Here is a 26,945-nt window from a genome sequence, read left to right as displayed (position 1 = left end):
CGCGCCCCTGCCCGGCCCGTACCCGCGGAGAGTCCGATACCCCGCTTCAGCCACGTTCGGGCCGCGGGCCCGGGCAGCCTCAGCCCCAGAGCCCGAATGCGGGGCTCTCACCCAGCCTCCACCCAACTCAGCCCAAGGTGCTGATGCACCAGGACTGACTCTCTTTGGTCCTCCTCAGCCCCCTCCAAATCTGTTCCAGCCATCTACCCTTCCCATAGAGGTACCACGAAAACAGAGGGATGATTCCTTCCCTCGGGAGGAAAAATTGCCCTCATCAGCTCTGTTACGGCTGCCTAACCCCGCGGGTGACACTGGTGCCTGACAGGCATCACGTAGGACACAAGTCCATAGGAACGCCACGGGCCTGCTCATTCAGGTGTTTGTAGGGCCGTGCTACACAGACACAGTACTTCTGTGGGGAAAAGATGCCCAATTCACACAGAAGAGAGGATTTTAACTTCTCCCACACAAAGTTATAATTAATACGCTGCCATCAAGAGTGATTATTTTCATCTCTTTTTTAAAAAATCTCACGTTGACTTCTCCTTTCTTCCAAAGAAAGTTTAGAAGTTGTGGGGAAGGTGCAATGTTTGCTTGCTTTAACTTTGTGTGTCATAATCGGGGGTGTGCCCAGTGTTACCTGGGAACCTCATGGGAACCCTCAAACCAGCAACATAACACCCTCCAGCTCTGCGCAATGAAACTGTCTCCCACTCTGACAGACAACTATTTCCTGTTGTCTGGAACACCAAAATGGAATTTCAATCCCATACACTCAAATAAAGTTTATGCCACAGGGGATAAAAAAGCAGGGTGAATTACACAGACATTTTCAAAAGGCTGTGAGATGACACTGCTCACACGTATCTGCTCTTCTCACCATGCGCAGATGGTTAATGTGGATGCTGAAGGAGATTTAACTCCTTACCTAACCACTGCTGTCTTCCCATGCCCCATTCTGCCAGCCAAATGTGAGGTTCCATTTCCTCCAGGATAGGAGGTGGTGACATGTAGGCATAGGTGACAATCCTCTTGTGTTCATGATGGCCTGCAGCCTGGAATATTGCTTTGGTGTGACTATTCTTCTTGTCTTGGGGAAACTGCGAGGGGAAGCATTCTCTGAAGGGGAAAAATAGCAATCTAGTGGAAAAAACTTGTACCATAAATGGGGTGATTTTATTTCACTGGTTTTATACCATTTACTTCATTTTGCTAAATCACATACTCCTTTCATTACAGAAGTCTTGTCTTAGTTCTCTCCAACTAATGAGCTCATTTTGGTGAGTATCTGAAAGCTGTTTCATGAACTTGTGACTTACAAATGTCTAATGGAGTTGGATCAAAATGGAGTAATGGACTTACTACATGTGTCACAGTAGGATGAAAATTGGACATTAGAAATGCAGTTGCCTTAGAATTTTCTAATGTTTTAATCTTTCCCAATCTTGCATTCAAGAGCGTATTTTCATCCCCAATTATGAAAAATAGCTTAAGCTTATGGAAGCATAATTGGCTGTGGAATTTGCATGATACAAAATTTTGTAGCTGGCTTTTGTTTTTAAGGTCTTCCCATTTGACTTATGATCTTTTCAGAACTATCTTCTAGAAGAGGCAGAGTTGTGGTCCCATTCCTCAAGGACCCTGAGACATGTGTTGTGGCAGATAGCAAGTTAACCCAGTTTTCTTCTCATGTTTGGGTTTCTGCAAGTGCACTCCCTCAGCCTAAAATTCCCTCTATTCTTCCAGAGAGATGTGATATTCCTCTTTCTGAAGCATGGCACACTGTTGTTGCCCTCTGCCAAAAAGGGGATGAAATCCTGGCCTCAATTTAAGACAAGGGTAAAAGCCCCATGGATCTGAAGAGGGCTCAGATCTCACACAAACTGTTTATCAGTACTGAGTGAAGTGACTGCTCTACAGACAGTCCCATCTTGAACTACTCCACCATCACAGGGTCCTGATTCTTGTACAGTTCCCATTGATTTACAGTATTTTAGGATAATTCAGTATTCAATTTGCTTAAAGTATTCTGAGTTCCTCATAAATGAGAACTATAAATATGCTATCAAAATTAATCAGTTCTTAAGCTCTCATATGTGACATGATATTTCACTTCCGATTTGGCTCCGGTGCAGGATGTGTACATGATGGTAATTCAGTCCTCATTTAGTATTCACAAGTGTGCTCTTGTTCCTGTGGCACGGTTAGGAAGACTCAAAATACTGAAGGCACAGGATCCCTCAGTATGATTCAAGCTGAGCAATAAAAATATCCATGTTCTGTAAATGGATGTAACTTCTTTAGATGAGAAATTTCTCCTATTCCCTCAGGCCTCCTAAAGGTATCATTTTTTGATTCCTAGATACAGGGTGAATATCCTTTCAGAAACCTAGCAATCAGGAGCATGTACTCAGTCTGCACTCTGAAAAGCAAAGAGCTCACTGGTCTCTTCCTCCCTCTCCACATTTCTGTCCTCTTCTTTTGTTTGGCTTTCACTATTGCCGTCTTTGCCACTCTATTTTATTTCAGATATAATTTTATTTCAGAAAACCTGCTGTTCAGTCTTTTTCAAGCCTTGAATGTGAGTACCTAGCACAGTGTTGAAGGCTGTAAAATTGTAAGAGGCTGATGGATTTCTAATAATACTGGTGTAGTCAGAGAGCATCTGTCAGCATTAATAAACAATTTGGGACGCATCCTCTAGGCATCTCTGTACTTTGGTGTACTAGAAGTCCAGCCTGGGACACACCCAGGGGTGTTCGCTGAACCTTTGGAACATTTGGAAAGGTGGCCCCATACTGGGAGAAAATCTTGCTCCCTTTAACAGACATACTTCTTACAAGGCAAGACAGAAAACAGATACTCACAGTTCTCCTTAATGTTTTCATTCATGTAGACACTTTGATTGTGTCCACTCCACTGTAAAGTAAGTTGGTCACTCTTCAGGTGACAGCTTTTCTCTGCATCTAGTGGGTCTTGCTGCTCTTCTCTGAAATTGATTTGGCAATGGGCAGACTGGGACTCTGCAGAGCAGGTGAGGAGTGCTGCGTGTTGGAGCCTCCTTACGGCTTGTGTTTGAGTCTATGTATTTGTTTCCTCCTAAAGCCACTGGGGTTTGAGCACATATGCATGAGTGGAGATCCTCATAAAGCTGCTCACAGCAACGCACAGGTCTCCCAGCTGTTGAGCTGGATCCTGAATTGCCCCTCAAAATTGTACCAAATGTGCTCAGTTTTTTCATTCCAATACATAGTCCTTTGCATTTCATATGGTTGGATCTTAAAGGTGATCTTAAATGTCTTTTCCAACCTAGTTGATTCTATGATTCTATATGCCACTGTAGAATTAATCAGCTTTTTCACTCAAAGTTTATTTTTGTCATTTTCGTTTTAAATCCCCCCAAAAAGAGAAGAAAAAAATCCATTTTATCTGCGAGTACAGATGATGACTCTGGTTTTCTTCCAGGCTTACATCACAAAAAGCCATTGATTTGTGATTTATAAAATGGAAGTTAGAGCAATCAGGCACCAGTTATGCAGATGGGGGAGATTAGTTTTTTTTAACTAATTCAGATCAAATTTTTTGCTCCTGGCAGGCCAAACTGTACAGGAGATACTAAAAGGGAAGAACTATGTGCCTTGCCTGTTAGAAACAGGACCCTCATATTGCAACTTGGTTGTGATGATGGTGGTGACAGTCAAGGCCACCAGTAGAGAAGCCGAAGGGAAAAGATATTCACATGTTTAGTGAAAACTTTATTTTCAAACATGCAGAATTGCAGGACCATTCATTTCAGCAAATCGCTCTGCTAACATCTAAATTTTCTTGTAGCTCAGGAGTTTTTAATTCTCAGGCCCTTTCTACCATCTGTAACTCAATCTCTATTTTTTAAAGAAATTGCAGACATCTGTTTAAATACCCATCTCTTCCGTCACATGGAATTTTGGATTCAAAAAAATCTAAGCTCGAAAATAATACCAAAGTTGGCTTACATTTCCAAGCAACCACGGGCTGGCATTTTAAATGCTGCCTAGTTAATTAGCCCAACCCGCTCTACTGGTGGTGTTGTGCTCTATGGTACATGAACAATGTCTGCTGTTGGTGCAGGTCAGCGAGCTGGGCAAAGAGGATGTGCTGCCCATGCTGGGGGATAGGGAAGAGGGGAGGTGGAAAAGAAACCCCTAGGCTCACTGCAGCCATCTGTCCTGCAGCAGGAAGGGGGTCTGGCCTCCAAGGGGATTGCAGGGCTGAGGGACATTGCTGAGCCTGGGACTCTGCTGTGGTCCTGTATTGTGTGTAAAACTAGTCCTTCCTGTGATACTGGAGCCAGCTCAAGTGGCATAAGCAAAACCGAATTTTTCTGCCCCACTCCTGACTTTCTCTAGCAGTGGGTGCAATTTCAGAGCGTAATCACGGACATGTAGGGATGAGGGACAGGTATGGCAGGAGGAAAGGGAGGGCAAAGCAGTGGAAGCCAGGGAAAGGGATGTGGGGTGTTCCTAGGGTCTGTAGTGCAGCCTGTCCTCCTTCAAGACACCCTGCCTTCCCTTCGCTCTTCTCCAGAGTCCTGGACTTGCCAGCAGGCAGCTCTCCATCCTTCAGCTTCCTCCCCAGGGTAACTCCCCACTGCATCTTCATTCTCCCCAAAACCAGTATTCCCATATAAAATAGGGCAGAGGGAGATAGGATGGGGCCAGACCTTTCAGAGCATTCTAACTGTCCAGAGCTGCTTGCCTAGGATGCTTTTAGGAATTCATACTTCATACTGGTGCAAAATACATCACTCTTTCTGTTTCTTTAGGACTTACTCATTGATGGACTTTGGCACTTAATCAGCTCTTTGATTGCCTTACTGTTAAAGGTAGATATTCCCTAGGTACACTGGAGGTCTGATTTATTTACAAGAATGCTCAAGGGCTTGATAAAGGCTTCTATGTTTCCTTGTGGGCAGAAGTAATGAATTCCTCACTTGGATGAATTTCTCCAAGGACTGAGCACTACAGAGTGCCAGGTGGGAATGAAGCCACACGGGATTTCAAGCCTATTTGCAAAACCTTATGGTTGAGGTATAGTGGTGAGCACCCCAAAGCTCTCACTGAAGCTCCTAAGGACATGAGTGGCTCTGCAGTACTAGATTTCTCACCTCCAATTCTGGAAAATCCCTTGAGTTCAGGGAAGCCAGGCCTGGCTCAGAGATAGGAAGTCAGAAGTGCCCAGCTGTCGGTGTCTTTCACACCCATAGCTTTCTTGTGAAGGAAACTATTTGTCACCAGCCCTACTGGATGTAATTATATCATTTTCAAGTAAAGTTAAAAACCTTGACTTATACCAGTCCTTATGTCTAAGTCCTGCTAAATGCCAATAATTAATCAATAATAACAGCGAAGCCAGAAGGCCACAAATGATGCAGAATTTGTTTTCTTTTTACTACACTAATAATTAACATCAGGAAAAGTAAAAAATAATTATTTGACAAAAAACCCAACAAGAATACAGCTCTCACAAAGATGCCAGGACTCCTTTGATGGGGAAATGCATTTTAAAAGAACCTACTGGGTGCAAGATGGGTTGCATGTCTTCCCTTCATAAAACTACCTCAAGGGGAGCTTCTACATTCCTAATTCCACCTACTGCAACTGTTCTGCAAGAATACTTAGATGACAAAATACATAAACCCTACCAATCAGCTAAACAAACACAATCAGTTTATTTTTAGCTCCATATTTGGCTTCTCAGGAAGTATTTACTGTCGAGACTCTTAAATCCAATCTTGTGTAATTTTAGTTACCAGAAGTTATAAAAGTGCTTGTACCTACTGGTAAACAGATTCCACTTTTCACGGGAAATTTCATAGTCCTTTTGGGGATGTATAAAATCCATGGTTTTTGAAAAATAAGAATAAAATTTTTAGTCACTGGTAAATATTTAAAAAAAAAAAACAACCCCCCCCAAACAGCATTTCAGGGACATGTTTGCAGATCAAGCACCTGGAGGAGCACTCTCTAGATCCAGAGTGCTTACCTGGGCTTTGCAGAAGTACCATCAAGATGTCAGGCAGCAGCAGCCAGGATTTAATATCATACTGATGTTTTCAGCCATAGCTCAGTTAGGCCTTTGGAGCCAGGGAGAGGGGTCACAGTGCACTCTCATGGGAGATGACCCAGGACACAGTTACAGAATTCAGTTTAACTCAAGGGGATTTGGTGGAAGGTGCAGAACACTTAAAACTTCCAGAAAAGCTTTGAGCTATGTTTTATTTTAAATTAATCTTTAGTCAATAGGGAAATATTAATATACGCACATCAAAACCTTTTCTACATACTTGAGAAAATTAAATCAACACTATAAAGTATGGATGACACATATCCTCTATTTTTCATTTACTGTTAATTTGCAGAAGAGCACAATTTACATTGTGAATGTACTAATATTTTTCTAAGTTTAATTTGGTGGTTTTCCTGCAGGAATAGGCCGATTTTCATCCCTACCCACCTTTAATAATATTGATTACTGTTATTCTGCTCCTCAGTGGCTGACTGAATATTCTCCCTGTGTCCAGCTGGTGAGTATGCTTTTCCCAAAATAGCCTGTGACCACTCTTTCCTATATTTGCACGAGAGATGTACTATTATTATATTTGTATGGAAGAAGTTAGATGATCCTGCAAAAATGTTTTTCACTGGTATCTCTTGTCCAACTTGTAAATTGATTTACAATTTGAAATGTGACACTGGAAGTGGTATATGACAGAAGATGAAAGCAGGAAACATTTTGCAGTCTCTTAGGAATCTGGCCAGAGTTGCTCTTTTTTAGACCCTCTGTTTGCCCAGAAGAATTAACATCTGCTCATAGAGAATAATGTGCAGCTATTGTCACTTAGTATTCAACTTTCTTCCAATATTTAAAGCTGAATTATTCATAGTTTTAAGAACATGTTTTTTGAGATACAATTCCACACCGGTGGCTGCACTGGGAAAAGAGCAGAGACCAGCCCTGAAAGTATAATAAAGCATGTTTTGAATTCACAGGACATGCAAAGCCACAAATGCTAGCCAACCAACATTACATGCTTAAGGCCACATTCCATGAACCCGAATTTCCTCATGCACAATAACGCCTGTGGTGACAACTAGACTCTTGAGGAAACAGCCTTTAAAATGCATTTTCCTCTCCAGATAAAGGAATTCTAACTACACAGGCACCTTCCACAAGGTAGTGCTTTGTATTTTTAGCTGCTTTTATGTGTAGGTATCTCAATAATACCCACACAGAAGCCAACCCTGGCTCCCATGATGCCAATGGAAAAAAACCTTCTTTTGACTTCACTGGGATCATGATTTGGTCATAATCGATTAATCCTCATTCCATTCCTGTGAGACAAGGGACGATATATAGAGATCACTTCACATACCACTGCAGCATGGTTGTTTCTGGAAAATATCAGCTGTTCCAAAACAGAGAGGAACCCAGCACGCAGTTTGGAACAGGATGCAATGGCCAACACAATCTCCATCTGAAACAATACAGGAAATGTTGATAGCCGGAGTGGCATTGCTGAAAATAGATTTTGGCCAGCACACAGGGATTAAGAGCCTTACTTTTCAAAAGGTGCTCTGGGACCTCTAATAACCATAAATAGTCAGGACTTTGTATTTGTGCCTCACTGGAAAGATGGCAGCACTTGCAGTACAGCGTTTCCTCATATCATGCTGACACATTGCTTCATTACTGGATCATCTGCAGCTTTCAACAGGACTGATGTGACTTCCGAGTCAAACAGAGAGACACAGCAAAGTCCTGACCCCACTGAAGTGGAAGTGAACAGTACTTGGAACCAGTGGAACAAGGATTTCTCTCCCTGAAATAGTTTGTGAGATCTGGCAGCAACGTTTCCCATCAGATAGCAACTATGAGATCTTTGATACTTTATATAACTGCCATCCTTAAATAAAACATATATCTAGTTCATCATTTTTTCCCTGATTTAATTAGAATCTTACTTAGTTTTTTCAGGTTGGTGAAGTCTTATCTCGCAATCTGTTGCAGATGCCACTGTGTGGAGATTAACGTTTGCTTTTTAATTAAAGTTTTACTTGGGAAGTTTGTGATACCCCCACACCAGCATTTAAGACCAAGAAAATAACTGTATATTGTTCTTAAAATGAGCAGCCATTGCATAATATGAAACACTCATATTCAAAGTATCACCAAAAATTACTGTGTGGTTTTAATTTCTCTGTGAGATTTTGGGCTTGTTTTTAAAGATCCTCCATCAGAACTTTGCATTTTCCAAGACAACAGTTTTATATTTCTTAACTTTAGACGGTTGAGGAGTCAGCATGTTCTTTTGCACGGGTTCCCAACCAACATTAGAAAGCAGTGTTCAGCTGAGCACTTACACGCTAAGCAGCTGGTTGCCACCAGAGCACGATTTCTGCAGGCGGTGCAGGGATGGGAAGGAAACAGCCACAGCTCAAGAAGGTGGTGAAGAAAAATTGGGAGGTTAAGCAGGGCCATAGGAACAGCAGCACTGTGGAAAGGTTCCAGGAAACTGCCACAGGAGTCTGGGGCAAAGATGGAGGAGTTCCAGCAGTGCTGGGGCAGGTAAGGACGCTGTCCTCAACATCCAAGACAGACATCTTGAGGAGGCAGAAGGGGACACAGAGGGGAGGCAGCCACAGCATAGTCTCCTGAAAGATTAGGAACCCTTGTATGCTGGAAAGAATGACCTCCAGTCCTAATTTAGTAACAGGAGGGAGAGTTATTACTGCTAGGAGCAGTGGTGACCTAGACCCCCAGACAAGGATCAGCCCCAGCACAGCACAAACATAAAATGGAAAGATAGTCTTTGCCTGAGGAGTTTCCAGATTTTGTGTAGGTTGAGGCATAATGCAGGGATGCACAGGGGAGGGCACAGCAGTACCACTCAGAGGCAGTGTCAGAACAAGGAGCAGACTCTCAGGCCAGCTCTGTAAATTCCTGCAGGCTCCTCTGCAGCTCAGCTAATTCACTTACACCTCATTTCACTCTAGCACAGTGTGGTCTCAATACAGATTGGTATTTCTGGAAAATTCTGATTTACAATTTTTTTAAAAATACTCCATATTAAGAGGACACTCCAAAGTTGAAGTAGCACAAAGTTGGCCTATACTTCAGCCCTTGCTTTCTCTAATGGCCCTTAAGAGGAACTGCAGAGAACATTCAAGAATTCTTATGTGCAAAGAGAAGAAGAGAGACAAATTCCTGTGATAACTAACAGCTTCTTCGTAAAGCCGTTTGGGGAGAGCCGTATCTAAAGGAGGGAGCACTACTTAGATCAATTGCACTGACCTGAACCTTCAGGGGGAACAAAACACTGAAATACTGTTGTATTTCATTGCCTTTAGCAGAACCTGAACATGTGCTTACACATGGCTTTGACACATAGAAGCAGGACAGGCATGAGTGGGGCCGCGTGGCCCATCTATCTGCAGGGCTGGTGGCAAGGTCAGCTTTCAAACCTGGGCCTCAGAGAGGACAAGGGAGTTCCACATAAGGAGCAATGCCCCGGTGCCTGGAGGATGTCACCATCCAGAGAAGGGAGACTCCGGGAGTTAAATGGGAAACTCAGGAATCCCCTGTAGAGTTTGAATGTTTGACTTTGTAGCCGAGGCACCCGACTGGTGTGCAGCAGGCAAACTGCATAAACTATCCAGCCTGGGAGAAATGCTAGACGTGTGCTAAAACAGGCATAACCACTTCCCTCTGCTAGATCCTAGGTTTTGCAAGGATCTGAGTTTCTGAATTAAACATAATAGAAATTGTTACCAGATGTGCATGTCAGGGCCCTGAATGCACTGACAAGCTTTGATTGCCACAACCAGCGACCTGGGGCCTCCTGCACACCCCTGCCCCAGGCACAGGGGCTCATGCAAGCTCAGCCTTGGTCCCTTGGTCCCTGCTGTTGTGGCTATGCTGGGCTCCAGATGCAGCTGTGCTGTGGCTGTGCTGTGCCTGCACACGGACCATGTTGATCTGTGTTGAGCAGCGCCCCATGGACTGAATTTCAGACTTGCCTTGGACCTGTTTCATCCCCATGAACTTGTCTGGTCCTCCCCACCAGCCATGCTGTTGGCTCCCCACCCCTCTCTTTTAGAAAATTCTCTAAATTGCCCTTCTGAACTCAGATAGGTGCAACTAAATTCTAACTTACAAGCTGGTGTACCCACACTGCAACAGATTTGAATGTTTTAGACTGGATATGGACATGAGAAATGAGCCCAAACTGAAATTAAATATCCAACTAGAAAAGAACATACAGAATGAATAAAACTTAGCCCTAGAAACTTCTGCAAGTATCTCCTTTATATTTTGCAACTATCTTAACAATAGGCAATCCGTGATAGCACTGATTCATACATTCCCACTTGCAGGATTACTTGACATCTAAAAAGCGTCTGAGTTGGAGTTTAGACAGGCTGATGATTATGATGAGTTTGATATCTTAGCGTTTGGCTACTCCATTTTCTGACTTTTAAGCAGTTCCACAGAAGTACACTTTAAGTATCTGAATATTCCTCCCACTTTTTTTTCTTCTTTGTTTTCCATTTGTACAGTACCTACATCTGGGAAAGAGCATAACCTGTGCGCCAGATGTGCTATGTAAAAACTTCTGCCTGCCCTTCAGCCCCAGCGTGTGTGCCTCACGGGGTCTAACCCATCTCCACCCCAAATGAGGAACATATGGAGCACCATGAATGGCAGAAACAAGACTTCACTTTGAACTACATTTCTCCTATCAAAGGGCCCTCTGTCTTGCCTTCTTCTTCTCTGGTCCCCTGGGTAATCATGAGGAAAGAACTGAACATTTGGAAAAGCCTCCTGGGGATGAATTCATTTCTAGTGTAACTCTGCTGAAGTTAATGGTGTTGCACCATAGATTAAAATGGCACCATAATATTAAAAACCAGAGAAGGCATACCACTCTGTAATTACTGTCTAAGAGAGCAAAAATAATAAAAATGATTCATTCTTATAGACCCCAAAGGGCACAGCTGGCTTAGTCAGTTTAAAAGGTGAAAATAAAAGAAGGCAGCTAGAATGTAGTGATTTTTAATTTGTATATATGTATATAGATATGTATAAATGACAGTCAGATAACACCATCTCTGCACTAATTTAAAGAACAATACACTAAAAATATAATTGAATGTGACTGTGAGTTTTAAAAGACTGACAACAGAAATAGCTCTTAGGAAAATTAAAGGCCTTCTTTCATAGTGGAATAAATTGGGAATAAATTCCATTTAATCAAGTGTTACACTGTTGTAAGCTTAATGCAAAGGAATTGGGCCCCACAACACCAAAACTGTTATTCTGTAACACAATCAAGCACCAAGAACTGCATTTTCCCCCTTTTAAAAAAAAGGACAATGTTATTTTTTTTAGGCAGTTAACATTTAAAGGTCATTGTTACGGTAAGGAAACATTTCTTGTATTAAGTTTAGTGAAGCTGGTAGAAACGGTGCAGTCTGTTCCTTTATGGACTTCACTTTACAATACCATATGGAGGTGTGTGAAAGACACTCTGAGGCTCAGCGATATTGTACAATATAACAGCAAAGCCAAGGCAGAGATCTGACAGAATAACGGGCTTCAGAGGCATTTGTCAGCAACAGCTGTTATATCTCAGTCTTTCCTGTTATTGAAGTGAGCTTCATCTAGGCAATAATCCCTTCGAGCCAAAGGAATAATACCCACGATGAGAACTGATCTTCCAAGCACAGGAGGCACTGGAGAAAGAGCACAACTCCAAATATTTCTGCAGATTGGCTGAAAAGTATCTCTGCTTACCTATCTCTCAGTGCAATGAGTGATCCCACAAACACTTTGCAGTCATTAGTTACTTAGATGTCCCCTGGCGGTCTTACAGCCTCTTGTGCCCACAGAAACTACTTTCCTTTAGTGTGTAATCAGTAACAAGGGTGCCACGCATGCCCTTTGTACCTGCTGTTAGCCAGAACCCAAAGTCTTGCTCTCTCTAGCAGTGCCAGACACCACCATTTCCTAGAATAAATTATCTGGGGAAATCGGGTTTCATTGTACAAACAAACCAGGCTTTCAGTTACACTGTAACTGAGACACTGCAAAAAGAATGAGTGGAGAAGGGAACTGGATGGCAGGAAATCACTCAGCAGATTCATCAGGCTAAGGAAAAAAAGGCAGAGTTTTGAAGATAAATACATTTTCACTAAAATATCTGATATATTATTTTGTTATTAAAAAACCCAGCAGGATCCATAACAATCTATGGAGGCTTCTCTGTTTATTCGGTTATAGACAAATATTCCCTTGATCAAACAGGCTGCAATTACACGGGATGTTAGTTCCTTAGTTGATTTCTCAAGGTAGGTATTAACAATAAAGTAAAAGAAACCTGACTATTTAAAGATGTAGAAATGCACACAAAAAATCAGTTCTCCTTTTCTCTTGCTAGTGAGATACATGCTGAGTTTTCATTAAAAATGCCATAGCTGGCAACCTCTACTGAGTTAAAGCAACAAACCTAGTCAGAAGGAAATGGAAAATCGCAAAAAGTAAAAGATTTTAAACAAAGAAATCTTGAATAATGTTTTCCTTTCACTTCTTGGTACAGGCTGGTTATCCTGTACAGCAGACTTACTTATTTTCTCAAGAATTGTCCATAATAGCGAGGGCTAGAAATTAATTTTCAAATGAAAGTTGAGTATAATGAAAACACAGGAGTCTAGAAGCTGGGGATTTATGTAAAACATCACCTACAAAATCTTGTGACAGAACTAGATAGTTACAAAAAGAACTGCCATTTTCCATTGTTTCAAGACTTTTCTAGTTTTAGTGTATATTCCTTTGTTCAGGCAGGAAGATCCATTCTACAAAAGCTTCATTAATTTCTGATAGGCTAAAAGGAACAACTCTTAGTTCAAATTTAGAAGATAAGACTTCATCTAACAGCATGTTATTTAACATAATGAAATCCACAGAAGAAAAAGCAAACTCTTTGAGGCTTTATCACACTACAGTAGACTTCAAAGATGCTGATTACAAGATTGTGTTTATACAAAACTAACACACTAATTACCTGGAGAGCCTTGAAGTGAGCAGAAGGATTGCAAGAGTGGATTATAAAGTCCTCAGTCTTGATAATACTTGGAGCTAGACCTTTTAAGTACCTGGGCACCTACTATGTAGGTATGTGCTTTGTGAGGTATTTATTGGGTGCTGAAAGTCCTGATTGGTGACAGTAGTAATTTTTCAGTGACCCTGTTCCTTTAAAAATCACCTGTCACTTTGGGTTTTTTACAGTTTGAACTTTAGTGTAACATCTATGAGAAATCTTATGATATTGCCACCTAGACCCTTCTTGATGTTATAATTCATAGCAGGCGTAAAGACATAAAGAAAAAAGATCCAAAGCACAAGCACCATATAAATTTAAATATAATATATACAATTATGTGCCACTCTGATTTAGCCATTCCCTGCAAGTGTTTTTCTGTGTGGAATATGCTAAACAGAGCACCTTAGCAAAACTGTTAATTTGTGGAGTACACTGCTCACAGCATTTACAAGGGGCACATGCATTCAACAGAACTTTTATATATAGGCTTAGATTATGTACACACTTAAATGGGTGGCTGACTTGAGTCTGTAATTAAAAGTTTTAATATTAATTTAAGCTTGGTCTTTTAATGAAAAATGTCACCCATGAAACAGCAGTCTCAAAGAAAAAAAAAGCATTTCCCTTTTATTAAAGATCATCTGACTAATTTTATGCATGAAATCCTCTGTACACACACGTGAAACTGCAGTATCCAGTGGTCAAAACAAAACATGTCTGGGGAAGAAATAAAATCCTACCTACTTCTGCCCATTTGAACAGGGCAGTCAGTAAAACAGGGATTACATGGGGAAAACTTAAGCTAAAATATATTATTTTTCAGCCTCAGTGACAATTTGTTTGGCTTAGAACTAGCTATTCAGGCTAAGGCATTTGCATTAGGCTGTTCAGATTGAGGTCACCATTTCTATTCTGCAAGTGACAATACACTCCTGCTCTAGGTCATGCAGGAGAGGAGACTGTAATTACTGCTGTTTATATGAAACAAAAGGCACTTACTGTGGTCTAATATTTTTGGAGAATTGGATGCTGCTGTCACTGTTGCTGGGGTATCTTGTTTCAAGTGATGAGCTCAATTATCAGTCTCTATGTTTGGCTAGTGCCTGTGAGCGATAGTCTCTAGAATCATAGAGTCTCTAGTAGAGCTTATAAAAACCCATTGCGTTCTGAAAGGGTCCTACAACAAATCAGTTTCTTACACACATCATGAGAGACCATTTAAAACTCACTGGTTTAGGAGCTGTGGAAAACAGTCAGCAATACAAAGACGTCAGTGTTGTGGAAACAAGGTGAACAGGGACACCACCACCACTTCTGATACAGGAAGGCTGTGATGCCACCAGTCGTTCAGAGGAGAGAGGCAACACCGCATCCCCATGCTGCACATCCTTTGGGCAGTGCGCTGTTAGTAACTGCTGTGGCACTTCATGAATTAGTAATAACAGCCAAGGTCGAAGAAGTACAGGAGGGGAGGCACAGTTCCCTGCCTCAAGCCATTTTACCTGCACAGGACCTCCTTTACGACAGATTTTGACACTTGTGCATAATTTCACGTGTATTAAAGGTAACAGGACTTAGCCACTACCTACAGCACCAGGTGGGAGTGTAAATGTGATGCCGAAGCAGACATCAAACCAGATTTCTTTCGGTTTACACAGAACTATTTAGCTGCCAAAACCCCTTCATGTCATCCTACTTTCCTCACACAGTAGTCAAACCATCGCTACGCTTTTTTATGATTAAGATACACTTACACCGCATTACCAACAGCCACAGGGCTACAGCTGTAGGCGCCACGTTCACTTCACCCTTTCCAGATTCACCTTCCTGTTAAAATCCAAGTATTTCAGGTATCACCTCCTTAAAACCTGCGTAGGAGCCAAGGAAAGCGCCCCATAAATGTCAAGGCTGTTTATATCAACGGAGTTTGTATCAAAGCCTAATTTAGGGGAATCAATCCTTCCACCCCAAGGACTCCCCTCCGCTGGCAGGCCGGCGCCCCACCACCGAACACCAGGACTCGGTGAGGCACGCCGGCCGGCAGGCGGCACCGCCCCGGCAGCGGGGGGAAGCGGCGGGGCCCGGCCCGGAAGAGGAGGGCTTTGCAAGGCGGTTCCGCGGCGGCTGGCGGTGCAGGGTGAGGGCAAGGCGGCGGGGGACAGCGGCGGTGGCTGTGCGGGAGGAGGGTGGGGGGGGATCCGAGAGCCATTGCTTCCCCCTCGGCTCTTCCCGCAGCGGGCTCCGGCCGCAGCCGCTGGAGCTGCAGCGAGGCCCCAGCCGTTGTGAGGGGACAGGGCCCCGGCCCGGGCAGCCGGGAGGGGAGTGAGCCCTGACCGTTGCTAGGGGCACTGTTTGCCTTTATGCGGAGGAAGGTGACGGATTTCCCGTTACTGGCCCCCGCAGGATGAACACCGATATTAAAATTACTAATCGTGAGGAGAGCAGCTCCCCTTGCTCTCTGGAGAAGGCTGTAGTGCAGTGCGGTGGGTCCTCAGAGCAGTACTATCCTCCCACCCCGACAGAGCGAGTCCCTGAGTTCCTTGGAGGTAAAGACTAACGAGGCTAGCCCGTTGCGAAAAAAAAAAAGAGGATGAAGTCACTGGGCGTCCTGCAGGAATAACTCCTACACCTGCTTTAGAAAGGTTAATGCTGCGTCATTGGGTGCAAGGGGAAGGCTGGAGGTGGGCTCTGGAGATCACCGGGCACTGAGCTTTCTGAAGCTGACAAAAGGGCAGTTCAGCGTACAGAAAGAATACTGTGCGGTATTGACTCATAAACATCCCACTTACCCCAGTCTCAAGCTGCTCATGGGTACAGCAAGGAGACCTGGGTTCGGTCATTGAGGTTATATATTGTATCTCTCAGGTCTAGAAGAAACCCCTTCTGTTCCTTCCTTTTTTTATTCCTTCCCTCCAATTTGCAAGGTCCTGCTTGCAAATCTTCAGGGGACAGCAGAAGAGCTTAATCTGGAAGTCTAGAGACAAAGAACTGCTCTAAATTACCCAGGGCTTGTTAAAACAGTAGGTATAGAGCCTTTCTCAGCATCTACTATTAGGGCCAGACTTTTACTGGTGGACACAACTAGATAGCACTTTTGTCTGAAGGGCAATGCTTATATCCAGGTAAATAAGGAAACTGATGCCTTCAATGCAGATCTCATCAGAGAGGCATATATTCTACCTTAGCAAACTTTTCAGGTTGATTGTAGTCATGTTTTTCCTGACAAAAATGGATTAGGAGTAGATTGGGATTGCATTCTGAAGAAATACTTTTTTTCTTCTTAACTCTCAGAAATGTCCTATATCTTTCTACCACAGCTCATCTAATCTAGGACTGTCAGAATTGATTCAAAGATGCTGCTGTGTAATGGCTAACTATTAGGTATTAATCAGAGTTGAATTTCTCCTGTGTGGATGGAGTCCCTAAAAACCACTCCCAGTGCTTAGGCGCATCAGTGTCTGTATATCCAGTATAGATGTCCAAAGACTGCATGTGGTATTGGGATTGCTTTTCATCAGAGATAACCTTTTCAGCAGAGTTATTTACAGTCTTAGATCGTCAAGACTCAGGAGTCAGTCATGCATGCTGTCTGCCCAAAAATTAACTGCCATGTTAATCTGAGTGTAATTTCTCACTGTCATTCATTTGCCCTTAGTGGATTTTGGTAGCTATTACAATAAGAGTCTTCACACATTGATAAAGCCGCTTTTACTATGTTCATGTTTAAAGTTTTCAGAATGACTTCCCTGGTTGACATGCCCGTGAATTATGAAGAGATGTTTGCTCATCGATTCACATCAGATGATGAAGAATACCAAAAGTATCTGAAACGCCCTGCAGATCCCCCTCCTATAGTTGAAGAATGGAGAAACAGATCTGGTGGCAACCAGAGAAACAGAGATCGGTACTGATTTTTTTTTTTTTTTTTAAATCTTATATAAATACATAGTTAAATGATTGTGTATTTCAGAAAAAATATAAGAATTTGTTCTGTTAATGGAAGATATTTAATCTTGTTACTTCATAGGTAACTATTTTAAGAGAAATAGTCTTCTCTGAAAAGTAATGAGGTTTTATATTTTCTCTGTATTGATAGAGTTTTTGCATTGTATATGAAATTATTAAGTAATTTACTTTTTAGTAAGGAATGAGCCAGAACCACAGAACTCATTTCCTCGGATTACTGATCATCAGAGGGGAAAGATGAGAGTTCTGCAAAACTAAGCAGCCTATCTTCTGTTGGATAATAGCCAGCAGGAAAATGTGTGAAGGGGCAGGCTAATAGCAGTGATTGTCTGTTGCTAGGTGTCCACAAAATGTTTCATTTGTAACCTAAATATTTGCCATACTTTGTTAAATTAGCCTGTACTACTTTTATCTAGTAGATATAACTGTAAAGTCCATCGTCTGATCTGTCTAGCAAATGCAGTGTTACCTGCTTACTGCAAAATATTTTGAATTACTTCTTCAGGATGTATCCAATTTTTGTGTGACTGAAAAACAACGATTACAGCATATAATATGTTTGTTTAAAAAAAAGTGATTGTTTAAGGGGATTTTCTTTCAGAAATTCGTGGTTCTTTGAACTAATGAACTCTTACACCTACACTGTGGTCACAAAGCAAACCTCATGGACGTGTTTGTCTATACCACACCAGTGGTGTGATGACAGTGAGGCAGTTCAAGTGCAAGAGCAAAGAAGATGACAGTGAGGCAGTTCAAGTGTCGATCAGAATCAAGATACAGCTGAAAAGCCAAAATTTAGACTGAACAATGGCTAAATACCACTGAAGAGATACTCTCTTGAGTATGGGGATCTACAAGAGCCTATGAAGCAGTGGTTGTATGTATTTTAGGGAATATGGAAATTCCAGGACTGTGCTGTCAGGTAGCTAAATTGTACTTAAGCCTGTTTTGCCACAGCTTTCAGCCATGAAGCTACTAGATTGAACCTGGCTTTGATGCAGCAGGATGTCTCTTCTGGTTGTTTTCTTAGATATGTGATCTGTTTGAGTCTATAGTCAGAGCTCCAGCAGTTCAGCTTATGGCTGTGAATACTGTGTGTTAGGAAACAGACTGTCCATCCATTGCTTAGCAGACACAGTGCTGAGCAGTGGTAAGAAATTAATGAACTGTCTCAGATGACTCTAGATATGTTTTCATCAGTTTTTCATAGAAACAGATAAGTAATTGAGTGTATAAACAGTAACATGACAGTTTACATGAAAACTGTAACATTTAAGAGTTCATTATCATTCATCTTTTCAAAAAACCTCACCATTTAAGTGACTCTTTGACATTTCTTTTCATTGCAGGTTTCAAGATGGTAGATACTTTAGAGGAGATAGATACAACTGGCAAGGTGACTACAGATCTAATCAGAGGTCGGAAAGAAGCTGGGGTAATAACTACCAGCAGCACAGACAAGGGCAATCATATTCCTCCCACTACGGACAATATGGCTACAACTCCTACAACCCAGGGTCTCGTTACCATTCCTACTGATGATACTTGTGCTTTGAAAGTCCAGTAATGCTATGTAACAAATTAAGTTAGACAGTTTTCTTTTTTTCCCACAGTTTTATAGATCACTCAAGAATTGGTATTACAGTCCATCACTGTTTATCTGTAGTGTGACTTGAAAAAGAGAATACCTTTTGTGAGTAAAAAAGCGTATTATACAGAGTTTGGTTAGAGTCTGTAGAGCTTAGATTAATTTTCTGTCTCATTCTTTTGTCTGAACACACAGTAGTGCACTTCTTTTCTTCCATCGAGATTTCTCTCTATTTCATTTTAGAAAACACAACAGGCCAGGGGAAAATAGCTGTGGTTTGCGTGCAGCCTGTAGCAATGGCACATTGCCTTAAGATAATTCTTTTTTAAAAGTGACATTTTGTGTCTTTGTCTGGAGAGAATTTCTTAGTTTGGCTTTTTATAGTGAAAAAAGCTCAGTTAGGTTTGAATTTCACATGCCTTAAAAGTGAGGAGAGAGGTGCTATTATTGAAATACTTCATGGGGTCAGTGTAGTGTCCTTTGACTCAATGGCTTGGATTTATTCGCAGATTTCCTTTTAAAACATGGTCTAAAAGTTGGAATAAAAAGTAGTTTAAAATATGTATCTTCTGATTGTAGTAGGTCAGTGATGTACAAGTTTTACTTGAGAAGTGATATCAGACTTAGATTAATTTGTATGGTCTTAAATTTGGTATGTGCATAACAAATGTTGGAATTCCTATTTCAGTAAACCTGTAAAATTTGATGATAATTGTGATTACTTCATGTGAAACACTGCATGTTATAGAAGAAAGGAACTGTAATTGGTACTGTTCTGTACTTCTTTTGCATGAGAAAAATAGCAGTGCAGAATGTTCTGCAGTTCTCAGAATTTAAGTTTTGTGTGGTTTTTTTTTAAGTATCATGCAATAAAGGTATAGTTCACATGTGAGGATGTTTCTGAGTATTTCTAATTTTGAAACACAGAGTTGCTACAGTGTCATCTAGGCTGGCTGCCCTATGAGAAGCAGTACCAGCACATAAGTGTTAATACTGCACTGCTGTTGGTGTAAGTTTTCTTGTAACTACAGCCCACTCAGCTACAACCAAGAGGATGGGATACCCTGTGATTAATTAGAAGTCTGGAGTGTTAATCCACTCTCTGATGTTCTGTTAAAATAGGGTCAAAGGTCTCTATTTCACCATGTACACAACAGGCTAATTTGCATCAGGAGAGCAGTGCATTTCTTTTAACTTGACATTTTCTTCAGCTGTTGTACAAAAACACAGAATCATCATGCTGACTGTTGTAAAAGTCATGACATTATGTGATAAAGAGCACAAATTAGTGCATCTGGATTTAAAAACAAAGAATTAGAGAAGTCAAAAGCAGAGTCTTCCAGCTCATAAGATGCTTTTAAGAGGTAAAGGGTACATTTACTGTTGATCTTAGAAACACGCACTGTATACAGATTTCCCATAGTCTGTGAGACAAAAACTCTGATGTGCATCCACCTACCTGCCAAGTATTTCTGCTTTTTGCCTCTCACATAATATTGTTTACTCTGATACAGTGTTTTAATATCCTACTCCCTGAAGCATTTTTCTTGAATTCAGTTGTTTAACCTTAAAAATCTTCTAGCGAGAGGTTTGTTTTTCTTCAAAGAGTTCTGGATGAAATGCACCTGGTTTAACCCTCATTAATACAACAGGGCTGTTACACTGGGGGATTAAATCCATATCTATGCACTATGGAGAGTCTACAAGTTGGTATGGTGGAATTTCCTTTTAATGCAAAATCATGCAAAGTGCCAGATATCCCAAGACTTCCACCTCCAAGAAGGGAGCGCATCTCTTTCTGCAAGGAGCCTGACACTGCCAGCTATGCCACAAAAGTCAGGTTGTGCCAGGATGTTGTTCTTCCTTACCATCTGGAGTAGCATCTCGGGTTGAAATAAAACCTGGCACTAGGAACATATTCTGTCTCAGCTGTTGCCTTTCCTCAAGCCCAGTAACTCTTATTTTTAGTGTCTTTCAGCTAGTGAATAAAGAATCATAGAATGGTTTGGGTTTGTAAGTGACCTTAAAGCTCATCTAGTTCCAATCCTCTGCCACGGGCAGGGACGCCTTCCACTAGACCAGGTTGCTCCAAGCCCCATCTAGCCTGGCCTTGAACACTGCCAGGGATGGGGCGGACAGGATTCTCTGGGCAACTTGTGCCAGTGCCTCACAACCCTCACAGTGAAGAATTTCTTCTTTCAGTTTAAAGCCATTCCCCCTTGTCCTGTCACTACTTGCCCTTGTAAAAAGTCCCTCTCCAGATTTCTTGTCAGCCCCCTTTAGTACTTGAAGACTATTTTCAGGTCTCCCCAGAGCCATGTCTTCTTCAGGCTAAACAACCCCAGCTCTCTCAGCCTGTCTTCATGACAGTGCAGTGAACCATTCCAAAAATGCTAGCTGTTGTAGCATTATAGAAAATAGCAAAACCAATCTACACCATTGTGGTCAAACTGTGGAAGCAGCTAGATTAGGATGTCCTAAGAGAAAGTCATGAACTAGAATCACACATTTCATGATCTCAACTCTTATTTCTGAGTTTCTCAACTGTGAGACCAGGAAAGACACAGCCCAGCGCAGCTTCCCATTTTCTGTCTTTACATTCTTGACTCTCTCTGCCTCCCCATTAGAGCTCTCCATTCAACTTTAAGGACCAGTATTATTTATAAAACTTTTCCTTGGAATAATTATAGCAAGATTCTAATTTTGGGGGAGGGAATACATTTCTAAATAAATGCATGTCTCGAAATGGACAGAAAAGTAAATAGAATTCAAAACATATTACCTCCAGCAGTTTCCACTTAGATGGATAAGTATTTTTATGATAAAGTCCGGTTTACTGTTTCTGTCAGCTAAATAAAGTCAGTAAGTATTGCCTGCAGTTATGCTTTGTGCATTACAGTGTGTTACAGATCACAAAACTGATGGTGGGTAGCTTTAACATTTGCAACTTCAAACATTACAGAAATTGTTTGCTTTAACTATGCTGGAGATTGCAGGGTAAACATTAAATTCAGTGTCTGGAATCTGGCTTTAAGAGATCTCTTCCATCTGACATTTGCTCAGACATCATTATTTTCATGAATAAAACAAAAAAAGGTGTTACGTATTAAGAAATGACTGCCACATTGCCAAGAGTTTGAACACCCTGGAAGATCTGAATACAGCTCTTGCAGCAGTTCTAAATCTGTTCCTGAACACACGCAGCACTTTTGTATGGACTGTTAATTGATACTGAAGAATTATCATGCTAAATTACAGGTGCTGTGGCAAACAACTAAGAAAAGCCAGGAGATTCTATAACAGTTTCTGAACTAGCATTTTAAAAAATGCTGCAGGTTTCCAAACCACAGCACAGCCACTGGATACTTGAAGGCAAATGAAAGTGTGCAGTAAGAAAAATAAAATCATCTTAGTGTGATTTGTGAGATGCAGTTTTACAAGCGTTCACTGCTATTCAACCTCTATTTTATCCTAGTGCTGCAGCTGGGAATAGAAACGTGCAGACATGCTTTGAAAAGTTAGTTAGAAGCTGAAGTACTTTCAAAAGGCTCTCTAGCAAGATTCAGACAGGGAAGACAAGTGTCATTTCTGATCTAATCAACATTCAAATTCCAGAACAAAAAAGATATTTAATCTACTGTTTAAATATATTTGAATATATTGCAGCAGTTATATATTTGAATATATTTAAACTCATACTATTAATTTGCTAATAAATATTCTGCTTCATGAAAAAAACATGTTCCCATTTGCTTCTGATACTTTTTATACTGAGATGTTGGAAGAAAAATTCATCTTGTATCCAATTTAAGCATTGGGCTTGCCCTTGCCTGCCACCACCACTGTTCCTTAGGGGAAAACAATTGAAAAAGCCTCTGAACTGCACTCCGAGTTAATGTTGTTCACTGGTCCAACTTGTGCAGTCACACCTCTAACTCTGACAAACAGGAGGGGGTAGAAACATGGAGGAAGGAGGAAGGGAAAACTGGACTGCTCCTTCCAGCAGCTACTGAGCACCTTAGAGCAATTGAACAGAACTGCACCTCCCTTGCTTTCAGTTGCCAGTCAGTAAAAATTACTATAATCTGTGCCCTTGTCCCTGTGTGTTGTAAGAGAGCTATATAGCGCTGCTTGAAATACGCACAGCGCTGATACCCTAACGACCAGAAGTTCAGCAAGATTACAGTGCAGATCAGGTTTCCCTGGAGGTACCCAAGAAGCACGCAGCCTGGCTTGAGACACATGGAGGTAAATCCTAGAGATCAAACCAGAGTCCGTTGGCTCCAGCACTGCCAGGAGAGTAGATGGCAACTGTACTGTGGTGGTGCACAATAATCTTGCTTTTAGGATTATCTTTCATTAGGCCCCATAGGCTGGAATTTATTTTTGTGTTTCCCATGGCCTATATTTTAGTTCAGTAAAGCACAGACTGCACTTAGCGGTTGTCACTCCTCATTTGCTTATGCAAAACAGTGATGCCAAACTATTACTTCTATACAGCTCACCCCCTATGTACTCTGTCCGGATAAAATGCAGGTTTATTGCAAGAGATGAGGAAAGTTGCCAATAACTATGTTTTAATCTAACAAACACACGACAGGATAAATCATATTGCCATCCCTAATGGATGCCTTTTGTGTTATTTTGACTATCAGGAATATAAATTAATGTTGTCTTCTTCCTAATACAGAGATGCTTGCATTTCAAATAATACTTCAACAGCTGAATGACTTTTTTTCCACACAAGTATGGACGGCCTTATTTTTTCTTTTATTTTCTTTTTTTTCTGTAATTTGTGTAATTCTGACTTTGCTTCACTAATAAAAGATGTATCATAAGCAAGTATCAAAGCTGCTCCTGATCACCAAAGAAAAAGCTTCAACTCACCTTTCAAACAGATAAGAAAGAACTTATTTGTTATAAAACTACAAAAATAACCAAGGACCAATCTTATCCAAGAAAAAATGATCTTCAAGGATTCAAGCAGCATCTTCAAACTGAAGCATGTTCTATGTTAAAAGAATGATTAAGACACTAAATTTTTTCAAAGCTCTTGTTCAGGGTGAGGAAAGACAATTTGATATTTATATACCCACATAAATTAAATACTTAAGATTATAATCAGCACTGTTAAGGTAAAGGTTAAAAACCCAAGCATACTGTAAGAAATTTCACATAGCTTTTGGCCACACATTCCAAGTTTATCATGATCAGAGCTGATAAGAAAGTGGATGGTCTTTGATCAAAGTCATGTCTGAAGTCTGTTTCTGAAAAAATCCTTGAAATGATACATTTTCTATTGAAAATGTGCTCAAGAAAAATAAAGTAACAGTAATAATTGCCAAGTGCAACCAGCCCCAGACGATTACATACTCTTTTTACAAAATAAAAAGAAAGTTATTTTTTCCATAGCAAAGTCCTGGTTTTTAAGTTTTACCCTTCATCAAGTAGGGTCATCAAGCCATCTTGATTCATGAATGCCATTGAGACCTAAAAGAAAGTACATTTAAGAGTAATGTTTCACTGGTTTCAATGGCATGAGCATTTAAATACAGCATTTGAAACCTCTGGAGTTTACGTCAGTTTAATGCAAGAGCTCTGTGTGGACACACATTCTTCTCTGATTAAGCTCAGGTTACACATTTATAAGCCACATGCTTGAAACACATTACAGATACTATGAAGGCAGTGGCTTGATTTAAACATTGCCTTTATGTCACTCCATACTGATATAGCATAGTATTTAGAGATGTACAGCTGGGATTCTGTGGCCTAGAAAGCTCTCAAAGCTAGACCTGCACTAAACAGTAAGTGACTCAAATCCTGTGAGTGTAGTAGAAAAGCCCTTCAAAAATTTAAGTAGCATAAAGACAGCCTCGTCCTAGCTAAGAGTCATGGGTAGTCTAATTTGATAGTTAACACTGAATTAAAGAGAGGTGAATTAAAAACAAGGGAGCAATCTATGCAAACTAGATTCCACATCAAGAAAACTTGTGATGGTTACTGACTGGAATGTACTATTGGTTTATATTTAATAGATTTTAGAAACATTCATGCACATACCATACAATCATGGCAAGAGTGAGTAAAATTCCAGCCTCAAGTATTATAGTGCTTGCCTTTTTTTTTTTTCAATCAAGTAGATGCAAAAATTTTAATGCAAAATACTAGAATTACATAGTTAAGCATCTGAGCTTTTAAAACATTAATTGTGAAGTGGTTTGTTGCAGCTAGCAAAGGAATTGGAAAGGAAATTCAGTGGTAAGGGGAGGAGTGGATGAATCAACTGTCATGAAAGAGGGAATGTACTTGTGCAGGAAACAAAGAGAACAGTGACAGAGCACCTACTGCAACAAATATGCCTTACAAGAAATAAAAATAATTCTTCTAGAAGAGTCTATGGAAAGGTCAGTGCCCTTAGTAGCCAAGAAGACAAAATCATCTGACTGAAGGTGAAACACAAATCTATTTAAAAGTTACTTGCGATTGATGAGAAGTGGGAGACAAAGATGGCATCTTGGTACCTTGGCAAGAAAATCCCTCCAGATGGCATCTATTTCTCATTAATGCTCTGGGGGAGGATCCTAGACATCCCAGCAGGTCCCGTCGTGACTTTGGATTCAGAGCCGTCCACAAACTCAGCTGCTCTTTGGCTCAACTCCACTTTTGCTACACATGCATATGGCACACAACAGTGCTACAGGACATCAGCTCATGAATGACTTTTAACTCCTAATTTCTGTTTCTTTAGATCACACCTCCTATACTGTGTTTTAAAAGGCAGAAACCTGCATGTAAACATGCCATCAAGATACAGCTCAAACCTCTATCTCTTCGTGTTTTCTGCTACTGGTATAGAAACCTTAAGGATTGCTAGAACACACTAACAATTGTAACGCGCACACACACACACACAAAGGAAATCTTAACAACTGAATGTCAGTTCATTTTTGGTTATTTATGCCTCCCAAAAATCAAGATGACCAAAACACCAATCCTGAGTTAAGACCATACCAAATATCTGCATGTTGGCTTCATTTGGTATAATCAGAGCAGGGTTTTAAAAGAGTGTCTAAATGGAATTCATTTGAATTCATATGGATTAAGCTGCTAAATAAACCACATTCTTTTCCCCAAGCATAGCAGATATAAATACATAGGAGCAGTCAGTCCACTGCAGCATGCTGAGAACCTAAACAAATGTTATAACGCATGAAGGATCTTGTGCGTGTAACATCTGCATTGCAACTGGGGTGGGGAAGTGCCATGCTGGGTCTGCGTTGTTCCAGGCTGATGATGCCCTGCTTGTCCCCGTGACATTGCTGGCCTGCAGGCAAAACTGGAGAGTACGCAGTTTGGTAACAAGCCTGATTATCTGCCAGCAGATGACAAACTGCAGATTCCCATGCAGTAACAGCAAGGCCTTCTGTTTTAACTAGCAAAACACTGTAGCAGAATCACTGATCTGTAGCTATGATTTCATTTAATTCAATAAATTATTTACCTTGTGTCCACATCGTACTCTGTCTCCAAGTCAAACTAACACATCACTTCAGGTTAAAATAAGCAATATATCCTGAATACTGATACAGGCCAGAATGTGATTATACTAAAATCAGTTTATAAATCCTCTTCACTGGCTTTTTGTCAGGAAACTTTACTATACACAAGAGGAAGTAACGGAAAAAAACAAAATCAAACATAGTATGCTTAAGGAACAATTAAAATGGGTATTTTAATTCCCCTTTGTAACCTTCTAAAAGCTTTCAAATTTATACGGCTTTAAAGTATAATGACTTTGACCAAAAAAAAAAAAAATCCTCTATGAAAACTATTAGCAGGAAATTGAAAAGCTGAAGGAAAATTAAATTTCATTTTTTCCACATTTGTTAGAGTAGGCTCTAACTGTGTGGTGGGAAAGGTATTTATCATGCACAGCCTGTCCTTCCCTTCAGATGCTCTCTTCCAATTTGGACTGGAGGCACTGTGTATTAAAGGCTCATTAACCAAAGTCATACATCATCTCTCCCTCACAAATGAATACTGCAAACACTACAACAGCCACAGAGACACTATAATCAGGGCTTAGTGTAGACCTTGTGGCTTCCACATGACAGAGCAGGCAGGCTAAAACACCCAAAAGAAGTGATTTTTCTCCTAAAGAAGCCCCACCCTAAAGAAAGGGCAAGGCAATGGTCTATGTCATGTGCAAAGTACAGAGAAACCCCACACTCCCCTCTGGCCCTGTGGACC

General features: G+C 41.0%; 1 protein-coding gene and 1 long non-coding RNA gene across 4 annotated transcripts; both read left to right on the top strand.

Moving 5' to 3' along the window:
- The first annotated feature begins 53 nt into the window (after positions 1 to 53).
- LOC133265925 (uncharacterized) lies at positions 54 to 10,957 on the top strand. The gene is made up of 4 exons (XR_009742182.1): positions 54 to 971; positions 6,465 to 6,562; positions 7,744 to 8,604; positions 10,596 to 10,957. It is a non-coding gene; the product is annotated as an uncharacterized LOC133265925 (long non-coding RNA).
- Positions 10,958 to 15,171: 4,214 nt separating this feature from the next.
- Positions 15,172 to 19,584, top strand: RAMAC (RNA guanine-7 methyltransferase activating subunit). 3 transcript variants are annotated; one of them, XM_061446856.1, is made up of 3 exons: positions 15,172 to 15,275; positions 16,868 to 17,042; positions 18,454 to 19,584. In XM_061446856.1, the coding sequence occupies exons 2-3, from the start codon at positions 16,876 to 16,878 to the stop codon at positions 18,641 to 18,643; spliced, it is 357 nt and encodes a 118-aa protein (XP_061302840.1). In that variant the 5' UTR covers positions 15,172 to 15,275; positions 16,868 to 16,875; the 3' UTR covers positions 18,644 to 19,584. The 3 variants fall into 3 exon arrangements, with proteins under 3 accessions (XP_061302840.1, XP_061302841.1, XP_061302839.1); XM_061446857.1 differs by lacking the exon at positions 15,172 to 15,275 and adding an exon at positions 15,758 to 15,780; XM_061446855.1 differs by lacking the exon at positions 15,172 to 15,275 and having other exon boundaries at positions 16,850 to 17,042.
- Positions 19,585 to 26,945: the final 7,361 nt, after the last annotated feature.

Source organism: Pezoporus flaviventris, unplaced genomic scaffold (genome assembly GCF_033815535.1).
Source record: "Pezoporus flaviventris isolate CSIRO_AGI_PZ_B2104156 unplaced genomic scaffold, CSIRO_AGI_Pfla_v1 ptg000006l, whole genome shotgun sequence".
NCBI lineage: Eukaryota > Metazoa > Chordata > Aves > Psittaciformes > Psittacidae > Pezoporus > Pezoporus flaviventris.
The sequence above is the reverse complement of the archived record's forward strand: the minus strand, read 5'-3'. Positions and strand labels throughout refer to the sequence as shown.

Excerpts from the sequence above, each read along its gene's own strand:
- RAMAC (XM_061446855.1), top strand. The coding sequence starts at position 16,852 with ATGTTCATGTTTAAAGTTTTCAGAATGACTTCCCTGGTTGACATGCCC. Across the intron at positions 17,043-18,453 it reads AACCAGAGAAACAGAGATCG|GTTTCAAGATGGTAGATACT; the intron begins GTACTGATTTTT and ends TTTTCATTGCAG.